The sequence below is a fragment of the Stegodyphus dumicola genome, chromosome X1 (genome assembly GCF_044657685.1).
Source record: "Stegodyphus dumicola isolate Sdum_Otavi_A_Nest chromosome X1, ASM4465768v1".
NCBI classification, from domain to species: Eukaryota; Metazoa; Arthropoda; class Arachnida; order Araneae; family Eresidae; genus Stegodyphus; species Stegodyphus dumicola.
Genome location: NC_140780.1, coordinates 107,233,307 through 107,252,404, shown reverse-complemented (window position 1 = coordinate 107,252,404; position 19,098 = coordinate 107,233,307). Strand labels below are relative to the sequence as shown.

General features: G+C 32.8%; 1 protein-coding gene across 1 annotated transcript in view; it reads left to right on the top strand.

The window, feature by feature from the left end:
• The first annotated feature begins 1,192 nt into the window (after nt 1-1,192).
• The window catches only part of LOC118189002 (WD repeat, SAM and U-box domain-containing protein 1-like), a 39,013-nt gene continuing 21,107 nt past the window's right edge, over nt 1,193-19,098 (top strand). Inside the window, exons 1-6 of the mRNA XM_035359532.2 lie at nt 1,193-1,479; nt 2,181-2,462; nt 14,604-14,749; nt 14,853-15,052; nt 18,425-18,608; nt 18,783-18,816. Coding sequence (XP_035215423.1) covers nt 2,199-2,462; nt 14,604-14,749; nt 14,853-15,052; nt 18,425-18,608; nt 18,783-18,816 — 828 coding nt within the window. The 5' untranslated portion in view covers nt 1,193-1,479; nt 2,181-2,198. The remainder of the gene's footprint in view (nt 1,480-2,180; nt 2,463-14,603; nt 14,750-14,852; nt 15,053-18,424; nt 18,609-18,782; nt 18,817-19,098) is intronic.

Genomic DNA, 19,098 nt, shown 5'->3' with positions numbered 1-19,098 from the left:
CTTGATTGTTTTAATTCATAACTTGTATCTAGGATTTAAAAAAATGTTTTGATAGTTTAATAGCTGCTGGGCATGATGATTACTACTGATTTAAAATAGTTACTAAGCATCTATGATCTTGCATTTGAAAAGCATTTAAACTTACTGTGCACTTGTGAAGCTACCACTCCAGCAACTAAAGACTGATACTTTTTAAAAGCTATAATTACTGATGAAGCGTAGGATTTTAAGATAAACAAGTTTTATTACTGTAACTAAGTTTACTCACATTAATCCACGGGTCTCGGGTTGGACTATATTTTAATATCATAAGAGGAATAATTAAAGTAGTTAATTATTCGTATATTTATTGTTTCATGAATTTAGTGATACTGTAGTATTGCTTCTTACTTAGCTCTGTTTTGGCTGTTTCAGGTTTCATTTATTTATGCAAAAAAGTCTAAGAATTTCATTAGCTTTAAAGATTACAGCACTATACGCTTTAAATGGTTGTCCTGCTTGCATAGTTAAAGAAGGAACCGGTGCCAATGCTTTTTGCCCGGTTTCGATTTCTGAAGTCATAGATGTAAGTGCAATGTCTTTGCGATGCCAGAGCACTTACAAATACTGTAGAGGTTCAAGTCCTCTCCAACGTTGGTGCTAAGGAAGGAGAGACGGAAGACCTTCGAATCTGACTCCCGGAGTTCTCTCAGTCTCCCACTAAGGCTCCTGTATACCTCTCGAGGAGACTTATCTCCCACCGATGTAAAAGCTAAATGACCTCAGTTGAATGACCAACGAATTCGGTCGTAATATCTGTTGCATGTGTCCGGCAGGCAGGGGAAAAATAAAAACATTTACTTAAATATTTTTTTCAAGCCTTTTTTGAGGAAGATTGCTCTTCAGACTGCGTTGCATAATTTTATGGTAAATAATTCTCAGACTGAAAAAAAAAGAGGAAGACTTAATAAATTAATGAGCTACACTTAAATGCGGAGAAAGCAGAATCTGAAGCCACTGCGTTTATAACCTGTAAAGACCAAGCAAATTAGCTGTTTCTGCTTGAGCATGTCAATGAATTCACTAATTGTGTTTTGATTATGTTGTAATGTTTGTACTCAGAGTGAAATAGTACTAAGTAAAATAATTTTAGATTTTTAAAAGTATTTTATATATTGATTGTTGTTCTTCTTCTAAGCCGTAACCGCATACTCTGTTTACAATTTTCGTTCGTCCACCGAATTCGATTTCTCACAATGTAGCAAATTTGTTGTTGTGGAAGCAGATGTTGTGTTTATCGGTAGATAAATCAATCAATAAAAGTTTTCGTAAATTTGAGCCAACCTAGATTTAAAGGCAACATTCTGTTAATAGTTTAACCATATTTATAGTATATCTCTCGCTAGTTATTCTTATCTGATAACTTTGTATTATTTTGAATAATTAAATGCATAAAAACCGTATTATATACTGCATATATAGGAAACTCAGCTTTTTCAGGTAATTTAAAATAGTTGAACTTTGTAAAAAAATTTCTGTATTTAATAATTCATAAAAATTTGCGATTCATTAATATCCCAAATTTGTTTGTCAATACAGAGATTCGTACTTCAATTTTAAATTTGGGTGAAGTGCAGAATCGCCCACTTATTTAGCGTTATGTTTGGCGCTTTTTACAAGAGTAAAAGGAATTAGATTTTTGTCAATTTCCTTTGACTTTTTAAGTGAAAATACTTTCCCCTTAAATTTAAGAAATAGATTGCATTCTTTATCCTTATGTCTTAAATAAGAGCAATATGGTGATAATTATTTTGCAATAAATATAAAGACTAACTTTTCGTTTGTGATGTAGTTTGATGATAAATTTTGTTGTAGGTTTGTTGGTTAAACTTTCGTAGGGAAAAAAAAAAATTAATTACTAACATGTACGTATTGGAATGCAAACTAAAATGAAATCAGTACTTTGTTTACAGGACTATATAATGAATTTTAGTTTTTTTGTTTATGAATATTTGAAAATTTACTTTTATGTGTATTACACTAAAATTTTGTTAATTAGACTACTGATTTTGTTGATAACAGTATATAACTTAATAGAAAACACATGAAAAGTTATTTTTAATTGGCTAAACTGTGATCAATATATTTAAAAATATGATTAATGAACAAATATTTCTTATTGCTTTCTGTATCTTTTGCAGTCTAAGCTTACTCTGATAATGCATGAAGCGGAAAAATTTCAAGTGCTAGAAGGACATAACAGTGATGTCACTGGTTGTGACTTTTTTGGATTTAATTTGGCAACTTGCTCAGCTGATAAGAGTATTAAAGTATGGAGAAAAGAATCAAAGTACTTCAAGGAGACTGACTTTTCTCCTCTTCTTGATCATACATATGGAGTTAACTGTGTTCGTTTTTCACCATTTGGAACTCTTTTAGCATCTTGTTCCACTGATGGTAAAGTCATTCTTTGGAATGCTCAGGTATGTTTCCAGAATCATAATACTATTGAGGATTCTTAATAAAACTCATGTGTATCATTTTGTCATTCAACACTGTTATCTATTAGCCACTGGTAGGCTTTTTATGTATAAGTTAAAAGCTAATCTTTGGAATATGGTAACAGGTAGTTTGGCAACATTTTGGTAAGGCGATAAAGGTTACTAGCTAGGATTTTAGCAGTGTACATGGATATAGTCAAGAGTGTGCACAATGCCATTTTTATGCAATTCTAGGATGTTTTTTTAAGTGAAAATAGGTCGACGTGTACATGGATGATACTGTGTATGTGCAATTCGTAAAAACGCGACAAGCAGTGGGTGATTCTGCACTTTGACCCAATTTCGCACCTAATCTTCGTCATGATTAAGCACTTTTGTTTCATAAAAGTTCTAGCATAAGCGTAATTCGGCTAGCAGATTGTTAGAAAAAAATGTTCGAAATGTTGAGTAAAAAAAAAAAAACATGCCTTAACTTCGTGAAAACGAAATGGTGTCCAAACAAAAACTAGCAGGTTGCTGTAGCAGGGTTGGTCGCCAAAAAATCGCCAAGTTACCATAATCCAAAGATTAACCAAATATGGTGTCTAGCCATAAATTATGTCAAGCATCCAAGGTCATACTCCTTGCATAATTTGGAGACGAATATGCCTTTATCCATTTTTTGCAGCAATTCCACTTTTTGTTTGATGGACATTGAAACATGCTTTTGCTTTGTAGATCCTTTGGCAGCTCCAGAATTGAAAACTCTTTTTGCTTTTTGACATAATCGAAAGTGCAAGCTTAATTTTTATAAAATTGCTCTAACTGTCTGCAAAAAATAATAAGCCGAATCCAGTTAGAAGATTAAGGAACAGCGCAATCTGCAACATTAACTGAAATGCCTTAGAATCAGTAAAGATAATTTTAGCCTAGCTTATATCATCCGTTATACATTAAACGCGCATGCGTAAAGCATACCAAAAAAAAAAAAAAAAAAAAAAAAAAAAAAACAACATTTTATATATTACTGTATTTTAATGTATATATTTCTAAGCCTTGTTTATTCTGCACAAGTAAGGAGTTTAACAAACTAAGGTACTTTCTGATTATCCACAACCCCTACAAAAAAGTCATGAACTCCCTAGAAACTTTAGAAAGCATTCATGTACTCATTTGTAACTTTAAAGGAAAACATTAGTTTAAGTCTCTTCATGTCTAGTTACTCAGTGTATCTTGTGCCACCTATTTTTTTTACATTACTTTTTTCTATCTAAGACACAGACTTCATGTTTTTTGCACTGTTGTTCTCCTGATGTACAGAGTGTTCTGTTTTTGCTATGAAAACAAATCAGAGAATTGCACAAATCAATCAGAGCATTGCATTAAACCTTGTCACCAAAATCCTAAATTGAAAAGAAGAAAAGAGGTGCATTATGTTAGCTATGTTACGCTAGACAAATGCAGAAAGCTAAGTTTAACATTTTGTTAGAGGAGAAAAACAGCAGTATATATGAGGGATCATAATCTGAAGTCATATTGATAAAAATGTCAGGAGAAGTGGAAAACTGTTTGGGAGGATGCTGTCTGCATACTTGTGTTACTACATAAATATGTTTTTTTATGGTACTGGGTTGCTTCATGAATACTTCTTAGTGACATAGTGCATTGTCTCATCAGTACTGTTTTGTGACTTTTTGGTGGGGATAAAAATAATCAAAAAATACTTTTTTCCTCCACCTATGAGGCGGCTGGTCCATGTGGAAAGTGTGCTTATTAGCTAATTATGAAATGAGTCAAAAAGTACTCAATCTGCAAGTTTATATTAGCTCTAGGTTAAGAGCATGTGTAGATCATTTAGTTCTTACACTTTTTCTGGCTATATAGTTCTCTTGAAATTTTATTGAATTTTGGAAAACAGAATGAAGTGAATATAAGGGGAAAGATTAGCAGTGAATTCTATATATGAGAAATAATTAACAGAAGTCAAGAATTAATTGGATCTTTAATTTAAAATGAAAATTTTTATGAAACACAGTTGTTGTATAACCATGCTATCCAATACACCATGTATGGTGTGCAAACACTTGAATTGCGATTACTGTGATAGAAGATATTTTTAATTTAATTTTAATTAGATGAAGTTGCAAGAAAAGTCATATTGTCAATTTCCAATTAACCTAGTTGCAGATCAGTTGAGTCTTGCCTAAAAATTTGTTTAATTTGTTTATTGCCAAATGGCAGAAGAATTACTGTGATAAACCATCAAAATAGAAAACAGTTTCTATGAAAATGCAAAAAGGAAAGGATACTGCATGGGATAACAGCAGTAGTAGTGGATGATATTACAGGAATTTAGAATTGTTTTTATCCACAACAATGTGTAATTTATTTGGTGTAATCTAAAATATGTAAACACTTAAATATTTCTTTAAAATTAAATTACTAAATCATGAAGATAACTAAAGAGCATAGCCACTAATTTTCTATTTTCCATTATCTACTGTCAAAATATAAGATTATAGTATATATATTTATACACTCATGTCCAAAATTATCTTTACATACCCAAAAATGATGATATTCAATGAAATATCGAATCAATGTGATCCGTATTTGCAGGGAATGTGTGAAAACCAAGCCTAATTAGACGTCATCCAAGGGTGAATCGAGCGCTTTGCCCAAACTGAATATTTGAGTGAATTTCTGCAACATAGCGTTTGATTTCAGTGTGTAGGGACTCAAAGCGGTTTCTTATGGCTTCGAGGTATCATTTGGAAGAATCTGTAAAGTGGCGAATTATCGGCCGTTTAGAAGCAGGGCAGTCAATCATGGAAACAGCCACATGTCTGAATATTTCAAGACAGACAGTCTCTAAGCTATAGAAACAGTTTCAAAATGATGGAAGTGTTGTAAGGAGGCCTGGACAAGGTCGGAAACGAATGACAACTGCTTGTGAAGTTCGGTATCTGGCATTAACTGCCCGTCGTAACAGAAAGGCTACTGCTCGGCAGTTAAGTTCAGAGCTTGCAGCCGCCACTGGAACTGTTGCATCACGGCAAACAATATACAGAAGGCTTAATGAAAAAGGCCTTTATGCCAGAAAGCCAAGGGTATGTGTTTTACTGTCTTCACAGAAAAAGAGGGATCGCTTTAATTGGTGTAAAGAACATCAAAACTGGACTGAACATCAATGGTCCCATGTTCTCTTTACTGATGAGTCGCGGTTTAGTTTAACTGGTGATTCTAAACGTGTTTACATCTGGAGGGAGTCAGGAACACGAAATGATCCCTCGAACATTGTGGAACGTGACCGTTTCGGTAGTGGAGGTGTGATGGTATGGGGTGGATTAATGATCGATGGACGTACGCCCCTACACGTATTCAGCAGCGGATCTGTGACAGGCCAGATATATCGGGATGAGGTCTTAGATCCTTATGTAAGACTTTTCAGGGGTGCATATGGACCTGACTTTTTATTTATGGATGATAATGCCCGTCCACATCGAGCAAACCTCGTTGATGAATTCCTTGAAAGTGAAGACATTAAGCGAATACCTTGGCCACCAAACTTTCCTGACCTTAACCCGATAGAGAACTTATGGGACTACCTTGGAAGAGCAATTGCACGTATACATCCTCCTCCTAGAGATGTAAATGCTCAGAAGACGGCATTGCTGGAAGAGTGGAGATTAATTCCCCAAACTGTGGTTAACAACGTTATTTCCAGCCTTAAAACACGTTGTGATATGTGTGTACAAGTCAGGGGAGATCATATTCCATATTAAATTCGTAAGACTTAATTCTTTTTCTGAATCATTCCTTTTTTTCTTAACTCTCTTTGTCACACTTTATTACCATTTTTATTGTTTCATGCTACAATTTTATATCATATAAGGTGATCTTCAATTTTTTCTGTTGCATTTATGTGTCATCATGTTATGTATGATTCCATGAAAATTCATTAAATTATAAGTCATAGTCTCTGAGAAATCCGTGAATTTATGCATGTAAACATAATTTTGGACATGAGTGTATAAATATAAGTTACAGCTTCCATGTCATCCGTAAAAGTCCTTAGGCTTTTTGAAACTAGATTTTGGTTTTTAAAAGTCCTTAATTTCAGCCAAAACTGGCAAAAGGTTCTTAATTTTACTCATCTGACATTTCTGTTTGTTTTTCTTATGATTACCATGTTGAGTATTAATTCACATTTTGGAGGAAAAATTTTTTGGCCATATATTGACAAATGTGTATTTGATGGGTTTATGTTTGAATTCTTTCCAACTTCTTAATATGAATACTGGAGTTTTAGAAGTATGAATCCCTGCTTCGATTGAAACAACATTTCTTTTTTTCAAATGAAGAATTCATAAGATATTACATCAGAAACAACTTTTCCCTTTGTGTTTTAAGAGTTCTTTTTTTTATGTGGTGCTAAATTTGGCAACTTATTAACAGTTATTATTGTTGTTTGACTTCTGAATTAGAACTTATTAACATTTTGGCAATTTCAAAATTGGATTGTATACGAAATTTTTTATTTAGATTTGCAAAATTTGACAGTTTTTCTACAAACATAAATAACATTGATAAGTATCATAAAAATAACGATAATAAATTAAAATTATATTTCAGAAATAATATTAAAATAAGACATTTTTAAAAGTGACATTACTGTCCATTTTGGTAACTTCTAAATATTTTGATTTTGAAAAATAAGCAAGGTAGTAAATGTTATAAAGTGCAGTTTGCAAAACAGTTCTGAAAAAAAAGCAAAAATGACACTGTAATTATTTAAAAATAAATTTCAGTTCTCTCTCTCTCTCTCTCTCTTTTTTTTTTTTTTTTTTTTATATATTTTTTCATTTTAAAAGTTTTTTCTCATGTAAGTGTTTCAGAATATTAAAATGTGTACCAGTTTTCTCTTGAAAATTCACTTTTCAGAACTCTTCTGGCTTTTTGCTCTTATAGAGATAGCAGGAATAATTTTTTTGTCAGATTTTAGACCTCTTCCCTAGGAAGGTCTAAAGGCAAGATTTATAGGCTTACAATTTCAAGAAAAGTGTGATGAAATGAAAAGTGTCATCATGGTATTAACACTTGGGTGTGTTTTATAGAAAATTTGTGATGAATTACTTATCCTTTGGACAGTTTTGGAAGAACAGTGAAATAAAAATTTTAATTTTTGTCTTTTTTACCCCAGAAGTCATTCTTTTTGTATGTTTATCTTCCCTTTATTTTCCTATCTTTCTACTAGTTACTAGCAAAGAAACTGAAAACTGGCAAGTAATTAAAAGATCCATCATATATGTCTCAGTGCATACCCGCCCTATATTTTGAAGCTCAGCACTTCATTAAATTCTAAAAATTTTATCACACTGGCTCCGTCATCAGTCTTGATCTTATATCATTTCATATTTATTTTCTGCACTCATGTTATTAAAGAAATAAAATTAACAGTTTTTGTATATTCTAAGTACAAGCAGTTCTTTAGAATAATAAAAATCTTTAATTAAATCTAAAAATTTGAAAATGAAAAGAAAATTCATTGAGAAAGAAATTGGTTTTATTAAGAAAGAGAAAATTATTCTTCAAAGGGACAATGTTGAAACATTAACAGATTAAGAGATGAAGCAGAGACTAGTGGGGAACATTGATTTATTTATTGAAACAAATAAACTTGGAAAAGATGCTAAAGAGAAGGAAATCAAATGTAAATTAGCTAAAACATCTGGAAAATTTTCAGTTTAAAAAAGCAAATAAACATTCTGTTGTCTATTTCTACAAAACATTAGAAACAGACAAAAATTATATTTGTAACCATGTAAATTACGATTATGAGTATCTGACTGTATAATTCAATTATTTGTAACTAACTGCTCACCCTTAGAAGATAAAGATACATGTTAAAGTGAGTTTTCTCTTTTCCTTAATCCTTATTGTGTATGCAAGGTACAACACAAAAATGTTAAAATTAACTGAAGAATTTATTTCATACAGCTAATGAGACTTAAAATAATACAAAACAACTTATCATCTCTGGTACTTCAGGGGCTTCAAATAACTTTCTACACTTTCAATGTCAGGCTTTTTACATCTGTTCTGACCAGTGGCTCTTTGTCTCTAAACAACCAACAGCTATGGTATCAGCCAAGCTTTTGTTATGTGTCATTGCTGATTATTATTTTACTTCACTTTTTAACTTATGCCACTTCACATAAAATTTGTATATGCCTCTAGGCGGAGGGAGAATGTGATGAAATGAGGCATAAAAGAAAGAATAAATACAATACTAACTTTTTGTAAAATTTAAATAAAAAGCCACTAATCTTCTTTAAAATATGTGGGACTATTATAAGTGTAAAATATAAATGTTTCTAGAAATTTTAAAATCTAATGCTAACTAGTTGAAAAAAATTTTGAAGTTAATTTATATTCTTGAATTTGTTTTATAATTAAGTTAAATATTAAATTATGTTTAATAATAATGTATCCTACTTACAGATTTATTTTATTTTTACAAATTACAAAAGTGAAGTAACAGAATTAGTATTACAAAAGGGAAGTTGGGGTGTAAATAATTGCTTTAGTTTATTCAGCTCCTATTTGTTTGATTAGTTCTTAATTGTTTTCATTGGTAATTCTTAAACGTCCTTGCACCTCAGGTGCTCACTTTTATGAGTATGGCTGTGACAATTCCGAGGTACCTTAGCCCTTCAGGGGATCATCAACTTGGTGAGACGGGTGTCACGATCCTGGAGCCCCAGTGATCTATCCTCTTTTCCATCTCCTCTCCTCTGAGCTGATACTTTTCTCCTTCTATTCTCCCTTGTGGTTTTCCTCTTCAGAGGTTGGGGCTCATCATAAGAAACTAGAGCAGTCCTCGTCTCTAGGTTTCGAGTGGTAAGAAAACTGCCCACGTGTTTGCCATGTGTGGAGATCCGTGTTGTTGGAAAGGAGGGTCCTAGTAGTTTAGGGGCGAGGTACTGTCCCCAATACACTGCTTTGGCCTCTGCTTCAGCTAAACGGGTGGCACTTTGTCATCCTCACGGGTATCAATCGGCTGGTCACTACTCCTTGTGTCAGTGGCTTGGGGATAAGCTCTCAGGAGTACCTGCTTTCGGGAAAGCCGACTATGGGGCTTCAGTTTGCGTATAGGTCTGGCTACCCTAACACAGCATTCTGTGTTCTCATGTTGGGCTCCATGGACGGATATACCTCTATCCATTTTTTGCAGCTCTGCGGATTTGTTCAGAAGCTTTCAGGACTTCTCCTGTCCAGAGCCTGTATGTTGATTGTAACGAACCATCACTTTATCTGAGGCGTGAGCAATTGTCCCTTTTGCAATATTTTAATATTCTATCTCAACCTGAACATCCTAAGAAGCTGTGCTTACTTGATAATGTGTGTAACACATTATTTGAAACATGTCCATCCTGCGTTCCTACCTTTCCTTTAAGAGTTCACCCTGTCATTGAGGAACGTTCTCTGATATGCATCCCCAAGCAGTGCAGAACTTTGAAATCCCACCTTGGGAAAATGCACGAATTCAGCTACTTGATCTTTTAAGCATCACGTGAAGGCAAGCACCAACGAGATCATTTACAGACAACTCTTCGCTGAGCACAGGCACAAATATTGCAGTTATTACCTGATATATACAGACGGATCCAAGTCAAATGATCATGTCGGAATGACATTTGTATTTGAAGATTACATAGAGGGCAGATGTCTGCACCATGCTTTCTCAGTCCTAACATCTGAACTAACTGCAATATAGTATGTTCTGTTGTACATCTCAAAGCTCTGTCACAAAAAGTTTATAGTTTATACAGACTCATATAGTGCTCTTAAATCGTTGGAAGCTTTTCTCAACACTCAAAATCATGTGGTAATGTATGTTCTTAAGGTTCATATAAACTTGACAATTCGAGGATATGAAGTCCTGTACTGCTGGGTTTCTGGACATGCTGGAATAAAGGGAAATGAGCTTGCAGATATTGCAGCAAAATCTGATGTTGAACTGTCCAGTCGCCTTATCCCTTTTAGAGTTATCTGCTGTGTCATCAAGGGAAAGATCCGAAAAGAACGGCAGCAAATTTGGGACGTTCAGCATCGCAAATTGAGAAATGTCAAGCCTAGAATTGAGCATTGGGATTTTGCTCGAAATCGTAAGGAGGAAGTTCTTTTGACTCGCCTCAGAATTGGTCACACTAGAGTGACACATAACTATCTTCTCAAAGCTGAAAATGAGCCTGTTTGTTTGTAATGTTTGTGTATCTGTTCGTCATATTTTAATTGAGTGTCCATGTTTTAATAGTCTTCGTCAGAAATATTTTAATAGCTGTGACTTACCTCTCAACTGTTTAATCGGAAGAGAGGTGAATTGTAATTAATTTTATTATTTAAAAGAGACTGGCTTTTATTACCTAATGTAATTTGTTTTGAAGATTATGTCTTGGATTTTAATGTGTGCTTTTAACTTGTTTTTATATGACTTCATCCTCTGGATTTGGTACATTTGTCCACTTGTTTTTATTTATTGTATTTTAATTTCATCAATTGTAATCATCCCATCTCATGTTTGGCGCGCTATAATCATCTTTGGTTTTGCGCCATAACCTTTCACTCACTCACTCCATTTTTTGCAGCAATTCTGCTTTTTGTTTAATGGACATCGAAACATGCGCTTTGTAGATCCTTTGACAGTTCCAGAATTGGAAACTCTTTTTGACATAATCAAAAGTTCAAGCTTAATTTTTATAAAATTGTTCTAACAGTCTGCAGAAAATAATAAGCCGGATCCAATTAGAAGATTAAGGAACAGCATAATCTGCAACATTAACTGAAATGCCTTACATAATTTTAGCCTAACTTATATCATCCGTTATACATTAAACGCATGTATAACGGATGGTATAAGTTAGGCTAAAATTATGTAAGGCATTTTAGTTAATGCCTTACATAATTAATTCAAAAACGCATTATGCGTTTACGCAAGCACATAAAGTTTGTAGCTTTGAGGTCCGGATTATAGATCATTCCGGATTATGGACTTTGTACTGTATTATATTAACATTTGTATTTCACTTTACTACGTTGTATTTGTATCTTATATCAATTTTGTATCACTAAACAAAATTATTTATTGTAGTACTTGTATGCTTTCTTTTCACAATAATGATTACATGCTTTTGCGTTCCAACTCAGATTGGCCCTATTCATTAGGACGTGCTTTCTGGTTACAAGCCTAGCGATGTATGGTCACCTCCTGTTCTTCTTATTCTCTTTCCCTATGAGTTCAACGGTCCAGATAGCTTAGCATTATGCACCGTTGTGGCTCCAAGTCATCGAGCCAGACAAACTGCACAGTTGTGCAGTATTTGCGTCTATAATATATCAGTCAGTCAGACATAATTATAAAGTACCGTATAATTCCCTGAATAAACGCACATCAAAGTGATAGTCAGTTGTGCACCGTATGTTTTAAATGATAAAATGTTTTATAAATGCATAGCTTTTAAAGTTCTTGTTAGTCATAGCTTATACAGCTTATACAGCGTAAATCATGTATGGCTATTAGGCCATGCTTATACAGCGTAAATCATGTATAGGATATAATTATGTATTATCCCCCAAACCAAAAGTGTACGCTCGTGTCTGTGCTCATCAATTATTTTTCAGCTGTGTATTCCATAGCCAGAATAATGTGAAAGAACTGAGGAGTACATTTGCTGTCAATTACATGATCACTTGAATTAGAAGTGACTTTAAATAAACTTTTTGGCAATGTTCATTTTTATATTCTTATATACACATCTAATAAGTAGTGCAGTCAAAAGTCGTTAATCCGGACTTGTCGGGACTTCGGCGAATCCGGATTATCGATTTTTCCGGATTATAGATCATCAGTTTAAATCTCGTAAGATGGCAAGCAGAAATTCTAAAATTAAAAATATGAAACCGTAATTTATGAAATAAAGAACAATTATGATCTAAAGGGTATCAAAATTTACAAAAAAAAAAAAAAAAAAAAAAAAGCTTAATATTTATTTGTTTACTTTATTAAACATTTCTTTCAATGTAAGTTGTTTAAGTTGCTTCGTTTTTTGTGCTAATACTTTCTTTTTAATTCTATAAACAGACATAATTTCTTGTTCAGTTACAAAGTTCCACTGTTCAAGTCCCGTAATTGCTGTGCCGAGAATACCGACTAACTTGTCAATCAAAATTTTTTCGTTTTCACTAACTTCTCTGTCACTTTCTTCATGTCTTTATCCATTTTTTGCAGCAATTCCACTTTTTGTTTGACGGACATCGAAACATACTTTCATTTTGTAGATCCTTTGGGAGCTCCAGCATCGGAAATTCTATTTGACATAATCGAAAGTTCAAGTTTACTTTTATAAAATTGTTCTTACAGTCTGCAAAAAATAATAAGCGCATCCAATTCGAAGATTAAGGAACAACACAATCATCAACATTAACTGAAATAGATAATTAGATAATTTTAGCTTATACCATCCGTTATACATTAAACGTGCACGCGAAAACGTATTCTGCGTTTGTGCACACGCATATGCGTAGTCGTAAAGGTCTTACGCGCACGCGTAAATGCCTTTGCGCATGTGTCAACGTGGCGCATGCGCAGAAAGTTTTTAGCTTTGAGGTCCGGATTATAGATCATTCCGGATTATGGGTGTCCGAATTAACGACTTTTGACTGTATATGTACAAATACATAGAGAGTTGCAATGGTTTAGAAGTTGCTGATGGATGTTTATTAGTATTAATGTAATGAATAAGATTTATATTAATGAATGTATATACAAATGTTTTTCATCATGCATAATAATAAATCCATAAATTTCCAAATGTTTCAATATGCAGCAGCTACAATAAAAGTATAGATTCTAATGTATTTATAATCTAAAAAGTATTTTATTAAGGATCTAAAAATAAAGCGTACAAATTTAATGAGTATTCTCATTATTACATAAGTTGTGCTTTCCTTTTTATGCACCTTTTATGTTTTCAGTATGTCGCTGGATATGCAATAAATAATTTAAATAACTAATTGGTAAAAAGGTAAAGTCGTATATATGTAAAGAGATTTTTAAAAAATTAATCACCTCAAATTTAGTGAAAACAAATTCTGTTATTATGTAACAATGATAATATTTCTACATGCTATGCTATGGGTCAGTATAAATTCCACCTTTATAAATTTAATAAGTGTATAAACATTTAAAAAAAAAAAAGACTTATATGGTTGTATTCTAAAAATACAGCATACAATTATAGTCTTTTTTTTTTTTTTTCTTCTTCAATAAGATAGGCTTCCATTAATTACTATTGTCCACGACATCAAACTACAGCCATTGACTTAATTGGAAATTACCTATGGTCCTTCCGAAGCAGAACTTTCGTTTGATTGGTTGATCTGTACGCGGGACACAGCTGCAAACAAGACATTTTGAGCAAAGTTTAAAAATGTCCAGCTTAGCCGGGACACCGTTTCCTTGCCTAGACAGAACATCACCTCCAGTAGTGCTGGCTTTTCTCTGAACCCTCCTATTTAAACCAATGCTACCAGAATCTCGTTTCTCAGAAATATCCCGCTCCTGCCTAGCCGCACATGCCACTAGATGTGATAACGCCATTACTAAGGCTCTCTGGTTTGTTGTTTACCCTCATGGCCAGACAGTTTTTTTTTATCAATGCCATTCTATCAGTAAAGTCTTTTTCTATTCTGTACTGTATGCTTCCTTTTCCATTCTATATTGTACATGTCCTGATCACTTTTTGTGCTATTTTACTTTCCTCATCTTTAAATATTCCATTGTTTTCTTGTGATATGAATTTCATGTCTCCCAGTTTTTTTTTTTTTTTTTTTTTTTTTTTTTTTTTTTTTTTAAGAATTACGGCCCAAATCAGAAAAGCTGCTGACATTTTGCACAATAGTGCATATTCTAACTGTAGTAGATATAGTTGGAATGTTATGTACTGATGGGACAAAATTTTACTGGTTGCTTCTTTAAATTTAGTAAAGGTCACATTACTTTTAGATGAAATAAATGAATTTTATGACTATTCCTTAATTAATTTAAACCAGTGTCTATATTCTTAAAATGCTTCTTTTTAGGATGGTGAAAAGGTTTGTGAGCTTCAACACTTAAGTGGGTCTCCTATTCGTGTATGCTGTTTTAGTCCTACATCTGCTGTACTTGCTACTGGAGGAGATGATGAAAAAGTTGTATTGTGGGATCTTGCGACAAAATGTTTGATGAGGTAATATATTTTAATTCTGTCTCTATAACCGGTAAAGTATTTCTAAATCACTTTGCATTAAATAACTTCATTTATTTTTATTTATCTTTCCATATTAATGCAGGGTTCTTGAGGGACATGAAGCTATGATAACCACTTTAGCTTTCAGTCCAGACAGTTCCTTTTTAATATCATGCTCAACAGCTGGAGATTTAATGTTGTGGGATGCTCGCTATGGCCATGGAAAGTGCTTGTCATCTGTACCAGATGCTCATGATTTAGGGATTCTTGGTTGCGATTTTAGTCCTCAGTATGACGCAGTATGTAAGTTTTCTTCCATTGCATTCTTACAGATTATGTTTTTTTAAATTAAAAGGCTTAACTGGCTACACATTTTTAAAACAAAATCAAGAATATTGAATATATTTTATGTGTATTTAATTAATTCATCTGAAAAATACCTAATTTTTAAGAATATTAAGTTTTTTCAAACTTTTCCTTAATAAAAATAAATATAAATAAATAAAAATAATATTTATATCTATATTCTGAGTATTCTTGTTTCAAAAATTTTAATCATTTTAAAATTATATGGCTCTTTTATCATAGGACTCAATAATGTGAGTAGCAGGTACATCTTGAAATCTCATCAAGCTGACCAAGAGACAGAAGAGCAATACAGTACTAAGTCCAAAATCCGGACGTCCAATATCTGGAATGACCTAAAATCCGGACTTCAAAACCACCAACAACGTTTTTCTCATAGGCTTTATGCATGCACATTTAATTCCCCCTTCTGCACATAATAAAACATTTGGAGAGTCTCGATTAATTAAGTCTTAAATAAAGCTAAGACTAATCTAAATAAAATTCATGCTTTATTCCGTAAATAAAAATAAAAGAAGCTAACACTGTAGCCTTTACATTTAAAATCATCGAGTAAAAGAAAACTAGCATTATGCTAATGCATGATAACAAAACAAAACAAGGCATTCGCCGATACCGGCGTACATATATATATTACTTGGCCAACCCGCCAATCTTGACGTCATCGGCCAATCAGTGGCAACCACGTTAGCTAACCACTGATTGACCTCCGATCAAAATTTGCATAAGGAAAACTTAAAGCCAACGGATATATCGTTGATCTGACGCCAACCTGGCAAATCATTATTTATTATACTTTCCTTTCATCAACGCATGATTATCAAAACATGATAACTTGAGTAATGACTCATGTAGTGACAGCCTAAAAATTTTTTTATGTTAGTAATTAAATACTAAAGAAGTATCGTAACCTTTTATGTTGACATTGCGCTTGGCGATGATTACAGTGTGCTAAAAAATGTTGATGAGGAAAAATTTCTTTCCATATGCTAAAAATAGATTTTATTGATGATACTCATAGACCCAAAGATTACATTTAGGGCTATTTGATTTAAGAATAACTGATTTGTTATTCACATAAACCCAGAACTAGCTCCAGTGCTCATGGCCACAGAATTTCAGACCCACAGAAACTGCATCAGGCAGCAAGATATCTAGCGCCGGCCCTTAATAAGGCTTAAGTATATGTGGAAATTTATTTATTCAGAACTCAGATAAGCCTTAAGCGTGTGCAAGAAATAGACATAAGTATAATAAATAACTAATACAATTCAAGCTTAACTGTCTCAGTGCACGATAGAAACAAGATAAAAGTTAACATAACAACTTGTCATTAATCGCCAAGCTCATGATGCATAGCCAAATATGTATAGTGAAGGATAGCTAAATTTGATGATGATAGTCACTAATTTTATAGGTCTTCGGATATCGCAAAACAAAGGTGAAATTTTCCAATTAACAGATTCTGTAAAGAAATGTGGAGAAATGGTAATAAATGAAGATGATATAAAAGAAGTTTTTCTTTGTGATGACGATGCTTCTCAGTCATCAATCAATTAGTAAATGGGGAAATTTGTAGTATGGTTCTAGATCCAGAAAATACCACTACTGATAGTGAAGAAAGTGACAGAGAAGTTACTGAAGTTACTGAGAAAATTTCGCTTGCCAAGTTAGTCAGAATTCTTGAAATAGCAGTTACAGGACTTCAACAACGTAACTGAACAAGAAATTATGTCTGTCTACAGAATTAATGAGAAAGTATTAGCAAATTTTTTGTAAATTTTGATACCTTTTAGATCATAAATACTTCATTATTTCATAAATCACGATTTCATAGTTTTAATTTTATAATTTCTACATGCCATCTTACTAGATTTAAATTGATGATCTAATATCCGTAAAAATCCCAAATCCGGAATTCCCAAAGTCCTGACGAGTCCGGATTTCGGACTTTGTACTGCAAAAAGATTTTATAATGTGCATAACATAAAAAATGGGGAACTTGCAAAGTTAATGGAGATGTCACAAAATTTGTGCAGTTGTTCCTTCAGAATTCTGAAGGAACTGACTCCTTTCTATTTAATAAACAATCAGTGTTCAACTTGCTTCATTTCTGTGTTTTGTAAAAAGGTTTTTTTTTTTTTTTTTTTTTTTTGTTGTTTTCTACTGTTTTTTTTTAGGCTCACTGGGTACAGACCACTTTTTGGCCTGTGTTGTTGAAGTAAATCCACTTTTCATCACAGGGAATAATCTGATCCAGAAGTTTGTCCTTACGTTGATATTCAAACAGATTAGTGCAGTCCTGAACATTTATGCCCTTATCTGCTTGTGTCAGCTCATGCAGCACCCAGCAATTGAACTTGTATGTCAAGTTTATGTGATGCAAAGTGTAACTAATGGACGTGGCACTAATGTCTAGAGCGTGACTAATGGACATGGCACTAATGTCTAGAGCGTGACTAATGGACATGGCACTAATGTCTAGAGCATGACTAATGGACATGGCACTAGTGTCTAACTTCTTAGCAAGCTCTCATGTGGTTGCATACTGATTTTCCACAAGCTCTCGCAGGCAGGCCTCATTAACATCAGTAGGCTGGCTAGAGCGCTCTGCTTCTTGAATGTCAGTCCTTCTTTTTGAACTTTCGGTACCAAACCTTAACAGTATCATATGATACAACATTAGTACCTAAAGCTATACACATGATTTGGTGACATTTTGCAACAGAACCAGAAGTAAATGATGGTTCTAACCTGGTAGCATGATAGCTTCATTTCAGACACCTTGTACTTAATGATAACTATATTTTTTTACAAATTTCACAACACACAGAGTTGAACGCAAATCTCTTTCTTTTAAAGTTCCTTAAATTTAAACATTAAAAAATTTAAAATTAATTAAATTTAAAAAATGAAGGAATCCAGAAGGATTTCTTTGTGGTGTTTCTCAAGGAAATTTGCAATTCTTTGATGGTCCTGTAATATTAAGAAGTGTGTTTACTTACCTGCTTCTCTGCTTTGTGTCTTTTTCATCCATAGATGCTTTTCTGTATTTACAAGTTGCCTAAACAGAAAGTAAAACAAATCTAGCTCAACATTTACTGTGTGAATAAAATTTGCATGTTAATGTGGTAAATGTTTTGATTTATTTATGTGTTTGTTATCATATCATCATGGCTAGCAAAACATTCATTTGACTAAAAATAAGTCATTTCAAAATGTCTTGTGACTTATTATTACTATTAATCTGTTTATTGATCAGTGTAAAACATTCAATGCCTATAATTGTCACACATTTTTTTCATTTAGCTGAAGGTGGATTTATTAATGCAAATTATATTATTTCGACTTGTGGTAATGATGATCTTGTGAAGCTCTGGTGTATCAAAACTGTTTCAATTAAAAATATAACTCTTCTTATGAAATTAGAAGGACATTCTGGAAATGTTATGTCTTGTCGTTTTTCACATGATGGAACACTGTTAGCATCAACGTAAGTTTATTAAAATTTCTGAAATTAAAAACTATATGTTCTGTGAATATGAAATTTATATAGTAGACATTTTCATTCAACTGTGATAAATTTAAAGTCTTATGTAATATGTTGTAAAAATTTATTATGTTTGTGTTATTTTCAAAAGTATGTTTTTTTTTTTTTTTACTCTAGAGGTGGAGATAGATGCATTATTTTATGGAACCCGGTAAATATATATATATATATATATATTACTTTTCTTTTACCTGTTTTTAATTATTATTCTTATTTCTCTATTATTTATAGAAAATGACATTGCAGTTTAAAATTAGTGCATTCATATTAAAAGTGTTTAAATATTACTTCTGACTAATGGAAATAATGTAGAAGCAAAGTGGTTTCTTAACTCCAAAAGATACCTTTATGAAGTAATCTCTCTTTTACTGTAGTACGTCTTTCCCAGCATTCTTAAAGCTATTTAACTGTTTATCCAGTATTCAAGTATAGT